Consider the following 22817-nt stretch of genomic DNA (forward strand, 5'->3'; position numbering starts at 1 on the left):
CTCTAGAGTGTCACACCAATTTTTAGCCAATTACACATTAAATTAAGCACTTAATGTAGCAAACTGAGCTTTGACAACTTTCGTGGGAACACTAGTTTAACAGCACTTTCCAAATCATGTAAACAACTGAAAGCTTGGTTTCAAAGTCTCATTTAATAGTAAAAAAAATAAAATAAAAGGTAACAAACTTACAAAAGTACACGAGCTATAAAATATTTACAAACATTACCAGCATTTGAACTGTCAAAATGTAATTTTACACATCAAGCAGTATTTGTAGAAATGCGGAAGCTCATCCACAGGCCACACTCCCATCATGTCACCAGACTCCACTCTGTAAGGAAAGAATAAGTGTTATTACTCATGTCGCATTTTATTCCGTTTTTAAGAATTCCTTTCAACACTTCTCAGATTCTGCCATGTCAGGAGCAGAACTGCACTGTGTCTTCACAGGAGTTCAGAGCCCAGTGCTAAAACATCACAGAAGCATTTCACAAACCATAGTAACCTATATTTTAAAGGGATTCAGCTGCAGCTCACCTCAAAGCAGCAGTGAAGCATCCTGAACTATACTCGATCTTCTGAGAAGAAAAACAAAAAGAGCAAAATGTCCACAGGTAAGGCTAACGTCAACAAAAACTTAACTACTCACCGCAAACGCACATTAAAAACAGTTTGAAAGGCAAATAACCAAACACACCATACGCTCACATGAGGTTCATCTACGCGCGCCACGTGGTGATGGTAGCGCGGACTAAACAACTCAAATAAAAGGCGCATTAACCTATAGTAGTCTTATGACGATGATTATTACGACATAAATCCTTCGTAAAACAATAAATAGGTTACACACATCACAATTAAAAAAAAAAAAAACACTTACCCACACACAGTACATCAGCTTCTACCACGACAGACTGAGGGCTTTTCCGCTCGCTGTGTGGTGGTTTATATATCCTGAGTAGGACCTACCTTTAGGCGTCCGTTAATAGCGCCTTTACTAAATTCAAGCAGACAGCTGTGGTGCAGTTGTAAACATGCCGTTCAAAAGGGGTATTTTTTCATAACTCGCCAAAAAAACTAAATAATTTGTTGTTTTTTTATCTTGCTAGATATTTTGGCTCTGTTATTGATTTAATTCACAGCTTTTTTTCTAAATTGTACATTGCCAAATTAAATAGTAAATTTGGGGTAGTAGGTAACTTTATATTAGTAGTTTGATATTTAAAGTTTTGCTTGGTTCATCAAGAGGTATACATTTAAATCTATTTGTATACGCGGACAGGTTTTGGACCTTTAAAAACAAGAATCAAATCACTGGATCAATAGATACTGTACAGGCTTTTATGATATTTCTTAACTTTATTTGTATATATAATTTAGTTTAGTGTTTGTTTTTCATATGATTTATTTTTAGATAGCTTTTTTGTATTGTTTTCTAGCAGCTAAATCTAATAATACGTAAAACGTTGGAAAGAGATAAATAGGTGATTATGTGATTCTGTGGAAAGTGATGAGGGTAAGATATTTGACCACATTGTCTTTAAAAATAGCACAGAAATAGAACAGAGATGGTTCATTATTAATTCTCAAAATGCTATTGCTTCCTGAGATTATAAAAATATAACTGAACCATGGAATGCACGCAGAGATATTTGGGATGGGCTCTTGTCAGTGTGTAGCCTATAACAGCTGCCATGTTTGTAATACTGAGTCACAGAACTTTGTTCAACACAATCTGAGGGTCTTCTCTCATCCCCCCTACCTAAGAACCACTGGATGTGCCAGTGCCAGGCAGCTGTTGTGTGGACCTCTTGAGACCATGGGAACTGTGAGATGACGTATTTTTTAAGGTGGGTAAATTTTAAAGTTTAAAGTCGTGACGTATTGTCAAGTATGGTGACCCATACTCGATTGGTGCTCTGCGTTTAACCCATCCAAGTGCACACACACAGCAGTGAGTAGTGAACAAATGCGCGCGCACACACAGACACACACACACACACACACACACACACACACACACACACACACACACACACACACACACACACCCGGAGCAGCACCCGGGGAGCAATTGGGGGGTTCGGTGCCTTGCTCAAGGGCACCTCAGTCGTGGTATTGAGGGTGGAGAGAGCGCTGTACATTCACTCCCCCCACCTACAATCCCTGCCGGCTGGGGACTCGAACCCGCAACCTTTCGATTACGAGTCCGACTCTCTAACCATTAGGCCACGACTTCCCCCTTAAATGTAATAAATGGTAATAAATGTAATGGTTACAAAAGACAAAAATTCGCACAATATGAAATATGTATCACTTTACAATAAGGTTTCATTTGTTAACATTAGTTAACATGAATTATTATGAATGAATAGAACAATACTTCTGCAGCATTTAAAGTATCTTAGGTAGTTAATCTCAAAATTTACTAATACATTCTTAAAATCGAAATTTGTATTAGTTAACACACTGAATTGACATGAACATTAAGATTTTTAAGTAACAGTAGCAAAGGTTAATAAATGCTGTAAAAAATATATATAACATATCTAATGTTAACAAAATGAGACCTTATTTTAACCTGAAACATGAAATCTTTAATTAGGGGGGTAAGTGAAAAAATGTGCAACAGTTATGTGTCTCTCTTTGTAGGTTTATTCTTGAATGAAACACATCCAAACTAATCGTCTGGACTGAACCCATTTCATTACCACTTTACTGTGAGGAGCAACTCTGTGTTTAAATGAGAGAGAGGGAGAGGGAGAAAGAGAGAGAGAGGGAGGGAGGAGTGTTGTCATGTAGTATGATCCACAGAGCGAAAAGTCTGGTCGCCCGCAGCTGCTTCGGAAAGAGGGGGATCTGGAGAGAGGGAGGAAAGGAGAGGAGAGGAGAGAAAGAAAGTGACAGGAAGCCACCTCATTAAACACTGACAGAGGGTCAAAGACAGAGAGGAGAAGAAAGAGTGTGTCCAGAACACACCATAACCATATTGTGGTCATAGAAGTGGAAAAGCCAGCAGAAAGGGGGTGGTCTGTTACTTCAGAAAAGAAAAAGTGTGAACTAAAAGGAAAGTTTCCCTGAAAAAGTTAGAGGTGAGTCTGTTGTGTCCTTTTTTCTCTATCCTACTTCATCTTTTCATGTGTTTGTGTCAGGTTAGGTCACATTGCATTAATGAGTTCTGCAGAATTCATATACTATTTCTGTCTGATGGATTCATAAGTTGCTATATATTTCTTCAGTGTGTGGGTGTGTGTTGAGTTATGTGTGACACTCAAAATGGGGACAGGGGGAGGAGAGAAAAAGAGAGCCAGGGTGGGTGAGGGGTATGGGGGTTTGAGGGGCTTTGAAAAGGGGGAGAAAAGAGAAAATAAGAGGAGAGAAGAGAGAGATTCACAGCAACGTCATGACGATATTTTCAGAGAAATGGGTCATTCCCTCCTCTACAGTTACATGACCTTTCAAAACTTTCAAATAGTTTTTGATCTCCATTTTGAATGAAATATTGTGTCCTTTCCAAAATGCAGTTCTGTATAATGTGTAATTCTAGATGGTGTTTTTCTTAGATGTTTTAGAGTACCTCTACAGTTCAATCTTCAAGTAGTGAACATTTAATTCAGTCAAGCAGATGTGTTCATCCTTCTATTTAATTGTACACAAAATTGTGTTTTTATTCTTGGTTATGAAGACTAAACAGAGATGGATTATGAAGATTAAACTCTCCTGGAGACTGCTAGGTTAACCTCACACAAAAGACTGAATGCAAACAGGTGACAGTGGAAAAAAATCAAAATACTGTTATCACATAGTCACCCTCATGTTGCTTCAAACCCGCATAACTTTCGGTATTCTTTGGAACAAAACAGCAAAACTTTTGATGAATGTAGTTGATTTTTTTTTCATGCAGTTGTGAATGCAGGGGAAATCATTTAATCTTCTAAAATGACGTAAAAGAGCATCATAAAAGTATAGAAAATTGGCTTGTGCAATATCTTTTCTATATGTCTTTTGAATTCATGTTTTGAGGGAAAAACGGATTGAAATTTAAATATTTATTCAATGAAAATCTTCCCCGTTAGTATTCACCCTATCTATTTTCTAAACGCATTGTATTAAATGATTAATCCATGGATGTTGAACTTTTATGTATTATTTATTTATAATTTTTAATCAAAATGTCATATCTAAATGTTTTGGTGAAATGGCAGAATTTCTCCAATCATTGAGTCTACATAAACCCCGCCTCTTCCTTACAGTTGACCAAAAACCTGCATTTACATCTGCCTAAACCTAACTTAAAATAACATGCATGTCAGTCTGTTTTTCACACATAGCTACAGAAGACTTCAAATATACTCAGGGCCGCTGCTGGCCAAATGGGTGCCCTAAGCAGAACTGGGTGCCCATTAACAAAACCATTGTTCATTTTTGTAAGGTTTGTGATTTTCACATGTTTTTGTTGAAGAAATTATAGAGGATGTGTCATCTATCACAAAAAGGTGGCCAAAAATGAAAGATTAAGTGGATAGTTGAATTAAATGTTTGGTCAATATTAAACAAGGATTTGATCATCCTGTAAGTGTAACAGCAGCAATTACCAGGCCTTTGGCGCACTTTACAGGCATTTGTAATAATATGTAATGTACATAAATTGTTTACTTTGTATTACCTTTTGTATTGTAACAGTGGTATTCAATGAAACCATATAATTATTAATTAACTAATCATTATTGCCTCATTGTTTTTATATAATGCATTTTAAGTCATTTTAAAGGCTGTTGTTGGCTTAGGTCTGTTTTTATAACCACAAAAAAAATATTATCTTAGCCTAATACTGTTATTTGAAGTAACAAAACCATGGTTAATTTGTGGTTACCATGGCTACAAGAACCATAATTTGTGGTTTTATTCATAGTAAAACCATGGCTAATTTTCGTAAGAGAACATATTAGAGAATATTAGATGCGTAGGTGGTGGTGTATTAGACATTAAAAAAGCGTCAACAGCCAAAAAAGTTTCACAGGATTATGAATGTACCTGAAAGTAATGCACGGGTTTCATATTTTTTCCTTTTTCCTTTCTCGGTGCCGGATTGCTAATGTTTTTACACGGCATAGCTGTCCATCAATTATGATCATTTGCATTCAGCCACAAACACGAGGTGTGAGCGGTCGCGGGCGTGGATGCGGGAATGGCGCGTCATGTATGCTTAGCCTACTGACTACTGTGTTCACGTAAAATGCCATATGTTTATATTTTTATTTATGTATATGTACATGTTAATATTAATATAGAATGAGTTATTTAAAATTTCTCAATGGTAGTGTAAAACAACACCTTTTTTAACCCTGTCAAAATCAGCTCTGTTTTCAGCAAGCTGTTTTTTAGTCCATGTAGCTTTAAATGATAATGCGCTCTGCTGACCCCACCCCTCTCTTCTGTGGAGTGACGAGCAGACTGTGAACTTCAGCCGGGAAACTTACTAACTAGCACATTATTAGGAAAGGCGATTTGCAAAGATTCATAAAATACCCTTAAGGTGCGTTTACACCAGACGCGAATGAAGCGTTAAGCACGAGTGATTTACATGTTAAGTCAATGCAAAGAGGTGAATAGACATCCTGCGGTGCGATTCTCGCGAATTGATCGTTTTGAGGCATGTGACGCGCGTAACGCGTGATTCGCACGAGTTGAAAAATCTGAATTTGGGCAGATATTCGCGCCGCGTTAACCAATCAGGAGCTTACTCAAGTAGTGATGTGATTACGATGTAGGCAGCAGAGGCAGAAATCCGAAACAATGGAGAACAAAATCATCGTCGCTGTATGTGGATAACGTTACCCGGAGCTGTACGATGCATCTTAGTAAACGCAAAATGTTCAAGCCTCCAACTACGCGCGATTTATTCGCTCAAGTCGCGTCTGGTTTGAATGCACTATTATACTCACTTATTCTGTAGCTGAAGCTGGATCACAAATGATTTGCGTGAACATAAACGCATTTAGGCAGATCAGATGTCTGGAGTAACTGACAACTGCTATATTCATCTAGGGCTGGGCGATAATTCGATAACGATAATTATCGTGATATAATTTTCCTCGATAAAACGATATGAAGAGCTCACTAGAGCAGATGAGGTTACTCGGTCACGCGAGCACTGAACAGCACTATGAGATCCAGTGTGAAGCGCTTGAATTCAGCGATGAACACAAATGACTCTTAAATGTGATTTAAACTAGTTTATAGCCGAACAGGAGAAACACTGTGTGCAACGAGACAGTCAGAAGGCTTTTCAATCTACACATCGCCATCATTTACCATGGATTTACTTTAGTAACACTCACTGCACCATGGTATTGTGGCAGAAATGTGGGATATTCACACTGAATTTATTACAGGAGTAATGGGATGTAATTATAGTATGTATTTGTGATTAAGCTATAGTATGTGTGCATTTATATTGAATGTTTTTAGACTAGCCTACTGTTTTTCATACAAACAGGCTACCTAAAAACCATATAGTTATATTTTTACCATGGTATTGAGGTGTTTTTACCATGGTATTTAAAATGTATGCTACTACGGGAGATCATAAGCTTAATTAAAAAAAAAAAAAAAAAAAAAAAACTTGGTCAGAATAAATTTAATCATATAAAACTGAGGTTGGTACAATTTGTACAGATGTTACTGATTTTAAAAATGAAAAAAAAAAAAAATACCTCTGCATCCTAACTCAATCTACTATCAATTGTGCATTTCTAAGAGACAAAAAAAAAGGATATTATTATTAATATTATCAGGCAACCCAAACCTGTTTCTTGATTTGAAACAATATCACTCATTAGAACATGCAGCAACTAAGAAATTAATTTGTCTATTTATATATTTATTTTGGTAAGGAAAATTAGCAAATGGAGCAAAATTCTGGCTTTAAACTTGAAAGAAATAAAGACTTGACATTTATCGTGATAATTATCAATATCGCCTGGTATGAAAAAAATGATTGTGATCATTTTTTTTTCATTGTGATCATTTTTTTGGCCATATCGCCCAGCCCTAATTCATTATTACATCCAACAACAAAACACCTCAACCGCTTAATCGGAGACATTCTTGTCTTCCCCTGCACCGGAGGCAGACAGCTCTCAGCTCACTCAGGGCGGGTCTAAGGTAAAACGGTCTTGTCAATCAACTATCGTGGGAGGGGCCTGTGCAGAACTATACGTCATTCTGACAGGACTCTCGGAACAGCCTGATTTGAGAATGGGGATTTTAAAATAGGGATTAAAAAAAAAAAGCACTGGGTGGATTTTTATCATTATGGGTTAATCACATAAACAAATGTTTACATTTACATTTATGCATTTAGCAGACGCTTTTATCCAAAGCGACTTACATTGCATTCAAGTTACAGTTTTTACATTTTTATCAGCTCTTGTTTATGTTCAAATAACTTGTAAAGTGAATTTTGCATTCGATGACCCCTTTAAACAAAAAATCGAACCGAATTAGAAGAACAAGAGCATAAGAAATTAAAGAGAATTTTCATTTTTGGGTGAGCTGTCCCTTTAAGTTCATCCCTGCTCATATTCTCTGAGAGCACAAGACTGTCTGGAGGGAGAGGAACAGAGGGGGACAGGAAGTGAGGTTAAAGTTCAAATATAGAGTGATTTACTATACCCATGACCCCTGCAGTGGGAAGAGAAAATGTGGGATAATGCACAGAGGTCCATGAATCCTCTGAGAGGGAGAGAGAGAGAGTAGAAAAGACAGACAAATAACAGCTTGTTCATGCATTTCCCTTCTGTCATCTTGTTCTCTCTCCATGTCTTGTGACAAAATGTGGTTTATTACATTTACAGAAACAAATGGCCACAGGCATGTTGTGCTGTCTGTTGCGTGTGTTTCTTGCATGTGTGTGTTCAGAGCAGCCCAGACATGTGCCTGTGTGGGCATGTCAGCTAGCCACATGTGCCTGTGTTTGCAAGCATATGTGTCAAAGAGCTCATCAACATGTGTGGTTTCAGAAGAGGACTAGTGTATTTGTGTGTGTTTGAGTATGTGTTGGTGTTGTGAACTTTCACCCCCTGTTTATTTTGGGATGGCTCAAATGTCAAAGCCCAGCGCTCTGGATCAAGGCGCTGGAGAGTATTAAGCACTATCTGTCTGTCTATAACCCACTTCAACACTCGCATCTGCTTTGAGCCATTTCATTTTTCACACATTAACTAGTCAGTAACTCATTTTTCATCCAGAAAGCTCTTCGATCCTCTGTAAACAACCTTGTATATAACTATCCTCTCTTCAAGAACTAGACTTCAAGACCATTAAACTTGTTTGTTGGAGCCATGCACTTTCCGACGCAGTTCGTAAACTGTAGTTGAAATAGAAGAAAGCTTGTAAAACACAACGCCCTCCAAGCATGCTATTAGACACAGTATGCGATTCAGCTCTGTCACACATATCTGACTATTGTCTGCCTGTTAAGACAAGTTAGAAATAAATTCCAGCCATTTGTCCCTCTGGCATGTCAAATGGAGAGTACTAGCCCAACTACTGACCTCTAATTCCTCACAGCTAAACAAAGAAAAATAACTACTAGAAATTTTGTTCTAAAGACGTTACAGTAACTTTTTGTTTGTTGCACTATTTGATACACCAGGCATTTTTGACTTATACTGACACGTGGTGGTGTGGATGCAGCATCACACAAAAACAAATGTTTTTGGTTATCGATGCCACTGTAGAAATGCAATATACATTAGTCAGCAAGAATAAATTTATTCCACAAATGAAAGTATGCAGTAAAAGGGGGTTACTGATCTCAACATGGGAGCTTCCACGAGACGACCCACCCTAAACACTTCAGTGGTCATCTCATGTGAATATAGATGATTTTAAACATTTTTCAAAGGTACCCTTACCTAGTTTCTCTGTAAAACTGTTTTTAATGAGGAAAATGAGTGCACCTGTAATTGTTGTTTGTCATATCTCTATTCCAGACTCCATCATGTCAACAATCTCGGCAGAGACGGGCCCTGAGGATGCCAACAATCAGAGCTTCTGGATGGTAAGTGAGAGGGGGAGGAAGGACAGCAGTGACTCAGACAGGGTGGTGGACCTCTAGAAAATACCATCCACTTCTGCTTTACGTATGTGTTAGCAGAAAGAAATGCATGTGGATGATGTGGCTTGACTTAGTTTTAACAGCTAAAACAGTTGGAGCAACAACAGATGACAAGATTTGTTTGGACATTAAGTGGAACACTTCACAAAAGCTTCTGAACACCCTACATTAACCAAATGAAGATTAATATTCGAGTGAAGTCTATTTTACTTCTTTGAGATTACTGCAGCATGTTTTATGGTTCTTTAACCTTTAATCTCAGTCTATAAATTTCATCCATTGTGCCTCCACCCATTTTAATTAGCTCAGCTTTAGTCTCTCAGCTCCCTAATTGGTTTGCTGTTCTGCCCTCCAGTGCTGCTGGGAATCACGCAGAACCTTGCCTACCTTTATAAATGTTGTATTTTTTAGACTGTTGCAATCATGTAGTATTTTCATATTTGGCATGTTCAGAAGTCTTTCTGTGTTAACACTTTAACCTTCAACCCCATTTAGGGCCTCGCAGGTGAAAATAACCTACCTGAATTAAAATGGTAACAGTTTGTGACAAAGTGTGCTTACACAAACAAATTAGGTATCTTTGGAAAGAAGAGACTCTGGGCTTTACTATCTATCATCCAGAGTTGATAATGCTCAAAAAGATAAAAAGTTATAGACACTGACGTGCCTTGAAAAATATTTTTCCACACTGAATGTTTTTTTATTTCATATACAAATACATGAAATAAGTCCTGGAGCAATCCAGAAAAGTAATGGATCGAAAGCCATGTGTCTCATCAGTTCATATTTCAAATTTGAAGAAGATACCATGAAAAATGAGATTCCTGCAATATTTTTTCTGAAACTATTTATAGTCCCCCCACCCCCCTGTTTGAGGAAAAATAACCACCAAATGGATTGCAGAATTATACAAGCTATTTTAGTCATTATACATGTTCCTGCATAGTTTTTCAATTATAAAATAATAGACAGATTTATTTGAGCACTAAAAAATACAAAAATAATTATTTGAGTAATAAAAAAGGAAAAAAAATAGAAAAAAATGCTTTGTATATAGTATGTATACTGAAGTATTCTTCGTTATTCGTTATTACAATGATAAATATCACTGCCAGACGTGAAGTGATATTGCCAGACATGGTCATAGAGTCAGTAAACACACGCTGATGTGCTTCCATTCAGATTATAATCAAACAGATGGGCCATATAATCAATAATAGCTGATCAATGAATCACAATGATAGCCGTCATAGAGTCGCTAATAAACACGCTGATGTGCGTCCATACAGATTATAATCATGCAGACACGGCCACATTCCCCACACAATACACACACACACATATAAAAAATGTAGAAGAAAAAAAAAACAGTTTTTTATGGATAAAGCAGATCGCTAAGTTATGCCCCGCTCAGATGACAGCGTGCGTCACAGAAGCGTCACTGCCGGCAGGAGGGAGCGCCAAATTCAAATAATCTATATTCCGCTTTTCTGAGACTTTTTTTTCCGTAGACGGTCTCATTATGTTTGTAAGACCGTATTCTACAAAATCGTTTTGTTTTTTTACCACCAAGACGCTGTTTTTGAGCGTAATTTATTCCATAACGGACGCGAACAATAACTCTCTGAAGAAATGAAACGTAAACAAAGGAATATTCATCCTTATTACAACGTTATTGTTTCGCTGGACTAAAAGTGCTCGCTGGGATGTTTTTCTGTGGACCCTTACCTCTCTAACTAAACTGGGATTTCAGCAGTGGACGCGTTTGTGGCTCGTTATTACAATGATAAAGGTACGTACGGCTTTTTTACTCTGCGTGTTTGGATGTGTACTGCTTACACAAATGTAGCAAATTTGTGCCACTCATTCCTTATAAGCTTTCCATCGAAAAACAGCGATCTGTCGTCGATGCTTGAGGCTTAGACCCTCAGAATGATATAGAGTTTGACAAGATTAACTTTGTCCCGTTTCATTTATTCTATTAGAAAACAATGACACATGCAAACAAAGAGCGTTCAGTGCGAGGTCGCTCTGGTGCAGGCTTTAACCTTAAAACACCCTATGGATAAAAAAATAGGTGTATTTGCTCATGCTTCGAAAGTTTAACATTTAGATTTCTGTTTTATATTAGTGCAGTAGTTAACATATGTCTAATAGGTCCTTATGATACTAATAATGGTAATTATGCAACGATGCTGTATATATATATGGGCTCTTAGCTGTCATGTTCATGTTCAGACTTAGTAAGAAAGTAAATAGCGAGCGGTTATTTAGCAGTTGCTTTTATCCAAAGTGATTTACAGTATACTTATTACAGAAACGGCCCCCTTGGGGCAAATTGATGTTACTTACACACATAACACCCACTTGTTTCTGCATCATACTGAAAGAAGACTTTCTTTTCACCACTGTTGTCTTAATTTTGAAGTAATGCTATTTTCTATCCCCTAGGAAACCCAAAAGAAACCGGATTTTCATTACTATTTCATTACTACTATATTATTTAATCTGTTTATTAAATAGATTTATATTCATTCTCGTGGGGGCAGTGGCTGGTCCCATAAAGAATTTATTTTTGGGTTTTTACTACTTTTTTGTGACTAAATGATCATTAACAAAAGTATGGCTGAAAAGTAATTCTACAGTAATTGGATATGCATGTAATAGTATCCCACATAAACACTGTAGGTGAGTTTTATCTGATGAATATTTATGGAGTTTTCTGTGGTGATTTGTTATTATCAATGACATTTAGAGCACTTTGAGAGCCGTATGAAGCTGTTTAAGATTCTCCTCAGCTCTTTATTTAGACTCAGCTCTTTTTGCTGAGTTGCCATCCCATCTGGAGCTTGGCCAGTGCTACGGTTTGGGGTGAAATGCTCCGACCAATGATGTTCAGTCAGTTTACAACAACAACACTGTTATCGCCTGCAAGGGTTTTGTTGCATGTCCTACCTTGTAATTGGCTGGCCGCTGACCAGAACTGAGTGCTGTAGGGTTTTTGTGTTCATCCTAGACGCAGTGATTGGTCAACCACAGCACTGACTGTAGATTGCAGTGATGAAATACAGAAAGTTTCAGCCAGAGTTGATTTTTAAATAGGCTTGCCTGTTCAGTAAAAACAGTTCTGTTTAAATATTGTGCAGCTTTGAGTCCAGCTGAATGTTATACTCTGTTTGACAGGGATCGTGTTATTTGTTTGATTTCTGTGATTCTCTGATTGGTTGGCAGGTGCTGCTCTGCACCGCTCTTGGCCGGAGCTGAGATTCCTCAGCTGTTTTTACTTTTTTCTCAGACTGGGGAAAATACGTGGTGCAAACCACAGCTAAGAGAGAGAGAAAGAGAAAGAACCAGCAAATAATAGCACAGAAAGAAGATGTAGAGAGAGATGAATTGATAAAATTGTGGGGGAGCTGCTAATAAAATGGAAGAACATGCTCCACATCAGCAAACACGACGCCCATTCTGGAAATGTCATTATGTTTGCCCTCCTCCTTCATTCTCTCTCATTTATCGTGTTATTGCAGTTAATCAACCCCTTTCACTGTGCTGTCCATTTGATGCCCCACTTACTGTGGCCTGAATTCTCTCGACTCGGCTGGTACTCGTCTAGTCACAGATGGCTTTTTTTCTTTCTTTTGGGGGAATAATGTTTGAATTGTGCTCTGGTTTTCTTCAGGCGTTTATATTAGAAACGAACCTTACTCTATATTGATAACTTGTCCAATCCATATCAAACAAACCCAGTGACCCTTCTGGAAAAGAAATGAGGCCAGTCCCTCAGAGGAGAGAGGGACATCTTCCCTGTGTCTGACAGTAAATTCCTCACTCTTGACCTCTTAAACAGCCTATAAACCTTTAGCGCCAGGTCTTTCATTTTCTTTTCCCTTGATATTTTACAATTAACCTTACAGTTATATCCATGTTCTGTCTGTCTGTGTCTCAGCCAGGGAATCACCACCGGACAGTGAAGAGGACCGAAGATGCCTTCCAAGCATGTAATGATATAGTGGCGTGTTTCCAGGAGAGGGCCAGGGTCGAGAGACAGTATGCGCAGCAACTTAGTGAGTGGAGTACCAAGTGGAAACCTCTAGTGGATGCCAGTGAGTACTGCAGTTTTGATCAAGATGTTCTGAACAAAAAATGTATTGCTTACTGTGCCATATGTACTGTAGACTGCATGTTATATAAAAATTAGCATTCATAATAGTAAATGTCAATGATTTGCCACGTTTACTTATGTTGTCTTTTTATAACATTACAACAGTTCTAAGTAAATGCTAAATGATTTTAACATGACCTTATTGTTATTTAATTAAACAAGCTGAGGAACAATCAATGATTAGTTTACTGATTCTTTTATTATGATTAAAACAACAATAATAATAATACAATTATTATTTTGAATTTTCAATCAAATGTTAATTTTTTTAACATAATACTAATGTATTTCTTACTGTATTTTGTATATAGCATGTTATTTAAAAGCAGTATGCATAATAGTAAATTATAAATATTTTATGTTTACTTTACAGCATTACAATAATGCTAATAGTTTGCTAAATGATTGTGACATGACCTCACTATTTTAATTCATCAAGTTCAGAGTTAATATGATTGTTTTGCATTTTCAATCAAATTTGCAAGCATATTGCTTACTGTTTACTGTATGCTATATTTAAAAATGTTATGCAGTAAATAATAATTGTTTTATTGAGGTTATGTTTACATTTAATTAATGAACTATCCTAAGCGTATGCTATAATGTTGTCATGTGACTTTACTACGCTGTTCATCTGAAGAATAAAAAATATTATTTAGAATTTTATTTGATCAGATTTGGTCTAAGAATGAGTTCAGAATGGTCAAATAATAAGTAAATAATATGAAGGAGAAAGTGATATTTTATATACCGCACTGGAAATGAATAATCAAATTTGCAATGCATTGTGGGTTACAATATTTACCACATTTTAGCAAATGTGACAACACACTGAAGAAAGATTAGTATGAGTAGTATGCTATTTCGAACATAATATAAGAGACTAAATCATATGTCATATAGTTATGGAGCTGTGACCTGTGTTTTATATGAGATCTTTAGTTTAGTGTCTGATGAAGAAGTTTCTTTTTGTGACCTTAAATGGTCCTCGCATTTCTTTCATGAATATGTTTGTCTTCATCTTTGACCAGGTCCTCTCTATGGCTCTCTGTTACGAGCATGGCAGTGCTTCCTCTCTTCTGCTGACCGCCTCTCCTCGCTGCACTCCTCCATCTGTCGTGCTCTGGTGTCAGAGGATGGAGATCGCATCCGGACGTGGCAGAAGGAGACTTTCCATAAGAAGATATTTGGAGGTTTCAAGGAGTCCCAGGATTTTGAAACTGGTTTCTCGCGTGCTCAGAAGCCCTGGGCCAAGAGACTGAAGAAGGTAATGCAAGCATTGCAGTTCTGGGGTTAAAATTTCACTCATTTGTACACAGTATTGTAGGGACAAAACCAAAAAAAAAGTTTCTATATAAATGCTTACATATGGTAATTGTTGAATAATTAATTTTTGAAAATGAATGTATAGAGTGTGCAATACTAACCCCTGGCCTACATGAATCTGACCTGAATGTGTGTTTTTTTTATGGCAGCTAGAGAAGGCTAAGTCAGCGTTTCACAAATCTTGCCGTAAGGAACACATGGCTCGTGAGCGGGAGGCCCATGCCCAAGGCAACCCTGACATTGCCATCGAGAAACAGAGGAAGATCCAGGAAGAGACTGAACTGGCTCACCAGGAAACAGAGAAAGTGAGTGCTATGTGGGGGAGACTGTCTGAAAGAAACAGAAAGATAAAAAGAAAATAACAGTTTCAAATGGTCTTTTATCATCCGAGTTAGGAAAAGGAAGCAGAAAAAACTGTGTTTACATTTACAAGCTGAATAGCGATGCAGTGAAATCATGCAATATATTGCACACATTATGCTCAAGAATTTAATCTACAGCATGCAACAGAAAAGAGAAGAGAGGATGTGGAGAATCAACTCAGTTGCAAGGGGGAAAAAACTGATGACTGTACTTGTATTTTAACAATTTAGTAACCCCAAATACTGTACGTGTAAATTGTATTTGTCATCTAACAAATATTTGAAATCTAACCTGTTACAGGGATCCTTTTTTTTTTTTTATTTGAGTAAAAATACAGTAGAGACATTTATATTATGAAATATTATTACACATTAAAATAAATGTTTCCTATTTTAATATATTTTAAAATGTAATTTATTCAATGCTGATTTGGTGCTCAAGCAAAATGTCTTATTATTATCAATGTTGAAAACAGTGTTGCTTAATTTTTTTTTGTTCAGGATTTTGTAATGAATAATACATTCAAAAGAACAGCATTTGTATTAATTTATTATAGAAATATATATTTTTTACAGTTATGTATAAAAAGTTAATCATTGTTTTTATTATTTGAAAAATAACTGCTTGGACAATTTAAAAATAGTTTTGAAGTTGCATTGGAAATCCAGTTCAATCTGAAGTGGCAAATACACATAACACATCTGACTAACTGGCTGCAAATTCCTGTTTGCAGGTGCGAGCTCGCTATGAGAAGGTTCTTGAGGAAGTGACACGTTATGCTCCACGCTACATGGAGGAAATGGAGTCGATCTTTGACCAATCGCAAGAGGAGGAGAGGAAGAGGATAAGCTTCCTCAAACAGGCTTTCCTGTCCATCCACAGACACTTGGATGTCACCAACAATGACAGGTGTGTGGGAAGGGTTATACTGTTCTGGTCAAATCTCAGTTTCTGTCCATTTCAGTATTACTCACAATGAGCCAATCATACAAGTTCGTTCTCTCTCTCTCGCTCTGTTAGCGTAAAAGCCGTGTACAATGAGCTCCATAACACTCTGATGTCCATCAGCGAGCAGGAAGATTTGCGCTGGTGGAAGAATTCACATGGGCCAGGAATGCCCACCGACTGGCCTCAATTTCAGGTAAATACATTTACATTTACATTTATTCATTTAGCTGACGCTTTTATCCAAAGCGACTTACAATTGCTATATATGTCAGAGGTCGCACGCCTCTGGAGCAACTAGGGGTTAAGTGTCTTGCTCAGGGACACATTGGTGTCTCACAGTGGATTCGAGCCCAGGTCTCTCACACCAAAGGCATGTGTCTTATCCACTGCGCCATCACCACTGCGCCATCATCACCACCATCAAACACATGCGGTTTATATTGCAAATACATTTAAATTGACAAGCATTAGCTAAAACTTACTTTTTACATTTTCTAAAGAAAATGTTAGGATGTTGTGGGGGTGTTTGCCATTGTATTGCTATGCAGTTGTTGGAGTGCTTTGGCTGGTTTGTTAAAAGAGGCCAACCGGTGTTACTTGTACCCTTCCATTTTATTATGAAATGCAGAATTAAAATATTTTCTGTGAATGTGTGAGACTTCTGATTTATTATCTGCTATAGGTAAATAACTAGAAGCATAAATTTATTACGATGATTGAAATGACTGTATATGATAACAAATATCAGTTTGCAGGATCACGCAGCATTAGTGGCATTAGTGCGGAAGCCTCACACATTCAAGTTACAAATGATTGCACTCGGTCGTATAGTAAAAATAAGGTGAATTATCTGTGATGAGAAATGTGCAGTAAGCCACATTGATATCAGTCATATCCGTAGCAAAAACAAACTGTAACACTTTAGGCCTAAGGTTTGTTTTAAACTAAAGTATAGTTTTGAGGTTAATGCATTCTTGAGGGTGTTAAAGTGACGTCTTTGTTGTTATCTGTGATATTTATGTATCTCACAGAGGCACAGCTTCAAATAGACTGCGTTCTTTTGTGCCAAAACCCACATTTACTCCTTCACTCACTCCGTCTCTCGCTCTTTTTCTATTTCAGGAGTGGACTCCAGACAAGAAGCATAAAAAGGGAAAGAAGGAGGTGGAGCAGAAAGCAGTAGTGATGGAGAGAAGGTCAGTTTACTACAGTGATATTTGCTGTAGGGCTTCACAGCGCTAGGCTGCCTGACTGTTATTCACTACAAACCAAACTGGGCCTTTTTGAACTTCAGGCCTTGTTATTGTTTGCTGCTGTGTATTGACCCACTGCAAAGCTCAGTATCCTTGGTTAATATTGCTCAGACAAGCTTGACAAGGGATGAGCTGGGGATTGAACAGTGATTTTCAGCAAACATTGATTGGACAGTATATCCAATACTGGAATGAATTGTGGCATTGCAAACCAGTTTGGCTGTTTTTCTTTACAAAAATCAATAATATATGCAGTATTGTGAGTAAGAATGTGGAGACTGTGAATCACAATTGAGGCAAATGCTGATAACAGTCAACTGAAAAAGAATAAAAAAACTTTCATTTAAAAGACATTGCAAGTGATAACATTACACTAGTTGCTAATGTTTCTACAACACATTCACTATGGTACTGTGAACCCTTTAATTGCTATCAACAATACAGTACAATAATCTGAATCAATATGAAGAGTTCAGATGCAAAAGCCTCTAAGTGTCGTTTGAAATTGTCTCCTAAAATGAGCATTTTTATCAGGCTCCTATGTGTAGATTCTGTAATTTCACTTTAATGGTTATGGATAGGTTCTTTTCATTGCCGTTAAAGTGAAATAACTGAAGATAAACATAGGAGCCTGAGAAAAATGCTAATTTTATAAGAAAATGTAAATGTATGTAAATTAAATGATGCTAAGCTAGTAACATCGACATCCTTGGAGCAAATTCTTACAAATGCTGTACATTCTTCATGCTTCTGCATGATTTGAGAATGATAGGTGACACACACTGTAATCCACAGACTTCATGACTTCTCAGGAAGATTTAAAAATGGGAATAAATCAGCTTTTATCTTCTCTGTGTATTCTAAGAGCTCTGGCTAACAACAAAATTTTGTCATTTTTGGATAAATTCTTTTTAAACCTATTCAAGGACAGTAATAGTCTGAAATGTTATAGTATTTGGTGTCCTTTTTAGACAGGTGTGGAAAAAATGGATCATTAAATTGTATTATCCTCATAAACTTCCTTTACTATACTTCTTTTGGTTTAGTGTTTCACAGTATTAGTTTTGTAAGGTATATGGTTCTAAAAAAATTATATTTAAGAAATAAACAAATAGACAGTTATGTTTCTATGATGTATTACAATAGAAGCCTATTTTTGCAGCATAAGAAAAAACATGCTTCGATTAATCAGAATTATGACAAAAAAGTCACATAATAATGGCAAACGAGATGAAATTATGAGATACTAAATCATAATTATGAGTAAAGACTCAAATTTAGCATAGTGGAAATTATTAGATGGAAACTCATAATTATTTGAAGATTTGTTTATAATTAGGACTTTATTTTATGTTGTTATCATTTTGACTTGTGTATTAATTATGACTTTTAATCTCATAATTACGAGTGTCATAATTTCGATTTATTGTGTCTGTCTTATGAATTAGTATGTCACAATTTTGACCTTTTATCTCTTACTTAATGATTAACCAAAGCATGATTCCTTTCCTAATGTGGCAAAAATGGGCTTCCGTAATTATCCAACAAAAGGCAACAAGTTTTGATTAAACTATCCACACATGCAAGATTTGCATTAGAAAAGAGCAAAGGCTTGTCTGCTGATTTAGTGGATCATGATGGTTGCTAAGGTAAGGAGTGGTCAGTAACATCTTTAAGAAGGGGCTTATTTTATTGACTGTCTGTTTTCCCTCCTCGTCTCAGTGTAATGATTGGAGGAGTGAGAGTCAGAGCTCTCTATGACTATGTTGGACAGGAGACAGATGAACTGTCCTTCAAAGCAGGTAAGCTGCCCTTTAAGACAAGGCTTAAACCTAGTCCTAGACTAAAATGTAAATCTGAGCTGTTTCAACTGAAAGAAACAATACAATAACTGATCTTAAAACATGTCAGTGCCTTTGTTTTGTCGTAAGATGCACACCTGTAATGCTTTTTTCTAAAGCATATTTATAAAAATTACTTAAATGTCCTAATTGAACTATGGCCTAATCCTGGTTTAGGCTAAGCCCTGTCTATGAAACCGGACCTGTACGGCTCAAAATGATCTATTTTTCTTTTATGCCAAAAATCATTAGGACATTAAGTAAAGATCATGTTCCATGAAGATATTTTGTAAATTTCCTACAGTAAATATATTCAAACTTAATTTTTGATTAATAATATGCATCGCTAAGAACTTCATTTGGACAAATTTAAAGGCGATTTTCTCAATATTTAGATTTTTTGTACCCTCAGATTTTCAAATAGTCGTATCTCAGACAAATATTGTCCTATCCTAACAAACCACACATCAATGGAAAGTATATTTATTCAGCTTTCAGATGATGCATACATCTCAATTTCGAAAAATTTACACTTATGACTGGTTTTGTGGTCCAGGGTCACATTTTTGTGGTCCAGTGTCTGTATGATGTATGTGTGCCACCTCTGAAGCTTTATGTTTGTGTGTGTGTTCAGGTGAGGAGTTTCTGAAGATCGAGGATGAGGATGATCAGGGTTGGTGCAGAGGCATGATGGATGGAGGGAAAGAGGGCCTTTACCCTGCTAACTACGTGGAGGTGGTATAAAACCACAGGACAGCATCAAGCTCCAGCTCTGGGGTCCGTAATTGCCAACAGGCGCCCAGGTTTAAGCCTGTTTCACAGCCATTTTTCTTGACGATTGCTTTGTTTTCTGTGAACGGATGGCACACAGGTATGGGTTTAGAGTTGAATTGAGTGCGCTAAATTGGGATCAGAATGAGAACATGTTTCCAAAGTTCCTTCACCACAATCTTACTTGAGAACATTGTAATGTTATATTTTATTGTGTGTCACATTGTAGCTTTAAGTCAAAAAATAAGCAAAGATTTTCATACGTTATAATATGATTAGGTACTGAGATCCTCTAATATATATAAAGAATATGAACTGCCTTGTCTTGATGCTTGCATGAACCTACACAGTATTTTAAGTACGTCTCACACCAAAGACTTCACTGCTTATTTACGTTTTATCAGTGACATATTTCTTCTGATGAGAATTGCGTTATATCTGATGCCTGTGTAAAAGGGGCCAGATTGTTATGATGTCATCTACAGTTGCGAATTTCACGCAAGGTGTTAATAGGTATGATAATATGCTATTTTATCCGCTTTGGTCTTGCTTGTAAATGTCACTTGTCTTACATTTAGTAATTTTAGTTACACAAAGGCAGTACTAATCAACACCACTTTAAAGTGATAGCCATGGGACCCATTATGGTCTCTTCTTGTGTATTTCTGTTGTGTTTTAAGATGTCAGTCTAACCAAAGAAAATGTATTAAAATGAGCACAGTGTTTGTTTGTGCTGTAGTGCGAGTAAATTACATTGGATCAGGGCAGTGTTTTCTGCACCATAACTAATCTAATGCGAATGCTAGCAGTATTAAAAGGGATACATATTACTGTGAGTCTTGTTCTTATTAATCATCTTGGAAAAAAAAAAATCAGTAAGCACATACACATTATTATACATAGACACATTTTATTTGTACTGTTCATATTTCATTCTGTGCATGTCCTGAGGCCACATGCTGGTGCAAATATATGGGGCTGTAAATAAATGTTGGTGTGGGTGTAATACTCGGCTATAATTTGGGGACAAAATTGTCTAAAAAAAGACTCTTAAATGTTTTTGAAAGAAGTCTCTTATGCTCACCAAGGCTGCATTTATATGATCAAAAAATACAGTAAAAATAGTAATATTGTAAAATATTATTACAATTCACCATTACTTTTACATCTTAAATATTTTTGTTGTATTTTATTGTATTTGAAAGAAGTCTTTTATGATCAGAAATACAATAAAAATAATTTAAAATAACTGCTTTCTATTTTAATATATTATAAAATGTCATTTATTTTCTTCTTGTGATGGAAAAGCTGAATTTTGAGCATCTTTACTCCAGTCTTCAGGTTCACATGATCCTTCAGAAATCAGTATGGTGATATGCGGCTCAAAAAAAAATTCTTATCACTATTAATGTTGAGAAGCGTTGTGCTTGATATTTTGGTGGAAACTACATCTATTCAAGATCCTATGATGAGTAGAATGTTTAAAATAATAGCATTTATTTTATATTTGAAACTGAAAAACTATAAAAAGTTGATCACAAAAAAGAAAGAATAGCATTAATTTGAAATCTTTTGTAACATTACAAAACCATCTCTTTTCGATCAGTTTAATATATATTAAGTTATGTGTGTGGACTCATATATGAGTCAGCCTGCTCACGTATCTCAGGATTTCAGCTCCACTGGACCCCGCAGCACATCTTTTAATAGTGTCAGATCATTCAGCGTGTTGCCCTCAGTGGTTGTCACACACATTCTCACTCACATACATGCTTTTCGTGCATCATGAGTACATGAGTCAGAAATGTTCCCACTCTAAGCCTGATTTTCCTAGGGTCAATTCCTTTCCCACAGTTTTGAGCAGCATTAAGCTTTCCCCTTTGCAAAAATAAGCACAGCCCATAAATGTGCTGATTACTGCTGGCTGTCTGCATAAAGTTCCTCACAGGGAAAATAATCGCGCTCAGGCTAAGTAAAGCTGGGATAAGCTATGAGTAGGTCGATGCAACCAATTTCGTCCAAAAAAATGGTACAATTTTTAAACTCTCACAGGCACAATGTTTGCCAAGCAAAAATGTAGGTGCTTGCTTTCATTGCATGCATCACACAGTAACTAGTGAATTCATACCTGAAAACTGTGATGAGGAGGGTGCCTACTTATTAGGCCTAGTGAATAAAAAGGAAAAATTGTGCCGAAACTGTTCATTTTATCCACATTTCTTTACTCTCAGATGCCAGGACAATTGTTGCCCTACTGACTATCCTAATATAGCATTTACAACAATGTGGTCAGTGCTGGCAACACTTGGGTACTTTCACCAAACAGGACACTCAATGGTTTTAAACTTATCCACTAGCAGCTTTGGGGTTATTTTGAACAAAAAAGGCTTCTGACAATGGCAAATAAAGGCTTTTTAAAGTTGTTCTCCAGCTGGTAGGTACATTTCTATAGGGTTTCTGAGGAAAGCGGAAAATATGCCTTATATTTCCTTATATATATATATATATATATACAGTATAATACATATATATGTGTGTGTGTGTGTATATGTGTATGTGTGTGTGTGTGTATATATATACATACTGTATATATATATATATATATACACAGGGCCTAAAACTAACTTTTTGCCACACCTACCAATGGCCAGTAACCTGATATAACTTAGGGGCCAAATTTTTTTGAAAACTCTTTTTGCAAAAACAGGCATTTATTACAACTACAACGACTAAACATATTTACAATGTTTTTATATTGGTCCTTTACTTTACTTACAAGAAAAAACAACAAACGTATTTATTGATTTATATTTTTTTGTCCTAAAAACGTTGAGATTCTTGTCCTTTGTATGTTTTTGGCAAACGGAGCAGTTCATTGTGTTACACTTGTTTCACACATACTCCGTTTGCAGTGTGTATGTGGTGTGTTTTTTTTCCTTCTGCACCCATGTTAACGGATTAGAGCAGGGCTATTCAGTTAGCTTCATTTGAGGGCCGGATTATCGAACTGAAAATTTGAAGGGGGC

General features: G+C 36.5%; 1 protein-coding gene and 1 long non-coding RNA gene across 2 annotated transcripts; one reads left to right on the top strand and one right to left on the bottom strand.

The window, feature by feature from the left end:
* Positions 1 to 136: 136 nt before the first annotated feature.
* Positions 137 to 924, bottom strand: LOC306849849. The gene is made up of 3 exons (XR_013782380.1): positions 884 to 924; positions 541 to 581; positions 137 to 334 (listed from the first exon to the last, which is right to left on the bottom strand). It is a non-coding gene; the product is annotated as an uncharacterized lncRNA (long non-coding RNA).
* Positions 925 to 2655: 1731 nt separating this feature from the next.
* LOC306847709 (protein kinase C and casein kinase substrate in neurons protein 1-like) lies at positions 2656 to 21013 on the top strand. Its single transcript, XM_079381831.1, has 10 exons — positions 2656 to 3095; positions 9003 to 9070; positions 13074 to 13230; positions 14321 to 14556; positions 14765 to 14920; positions 15712 to 15887; positions 15999 to 16119; positions 17049 to 17122; positions 18902 to 18981; positions 19655 to 21013. Exons 2-10 carry the CDS (start codon positions 9011 to 9013, stop codon positions 19762 to 19764), a joined length of 1170 nt encoding a protein of 389 aa, XP_079237957.1. The 5' UTR covers positions 2656 to 3095; positions 9003 to 9010; the 3' UTR covers positions 19765 to 21013.
* The last annotated feature ends 1804 nt before the right edge of the window (positions 21014 to 22817 follow it).

Source organism: Barbus barbus, assembly GCF_936440315.1.
Source record: "Barbus barbus genome assembly, chromosome: 3".
Classification (NCBI taxonomy): Eukaryota; Metazoa; Chordata; class Actinopteri; order Cypriniformes; family Cyprinidae; genus Barbus; species Barbus barbus.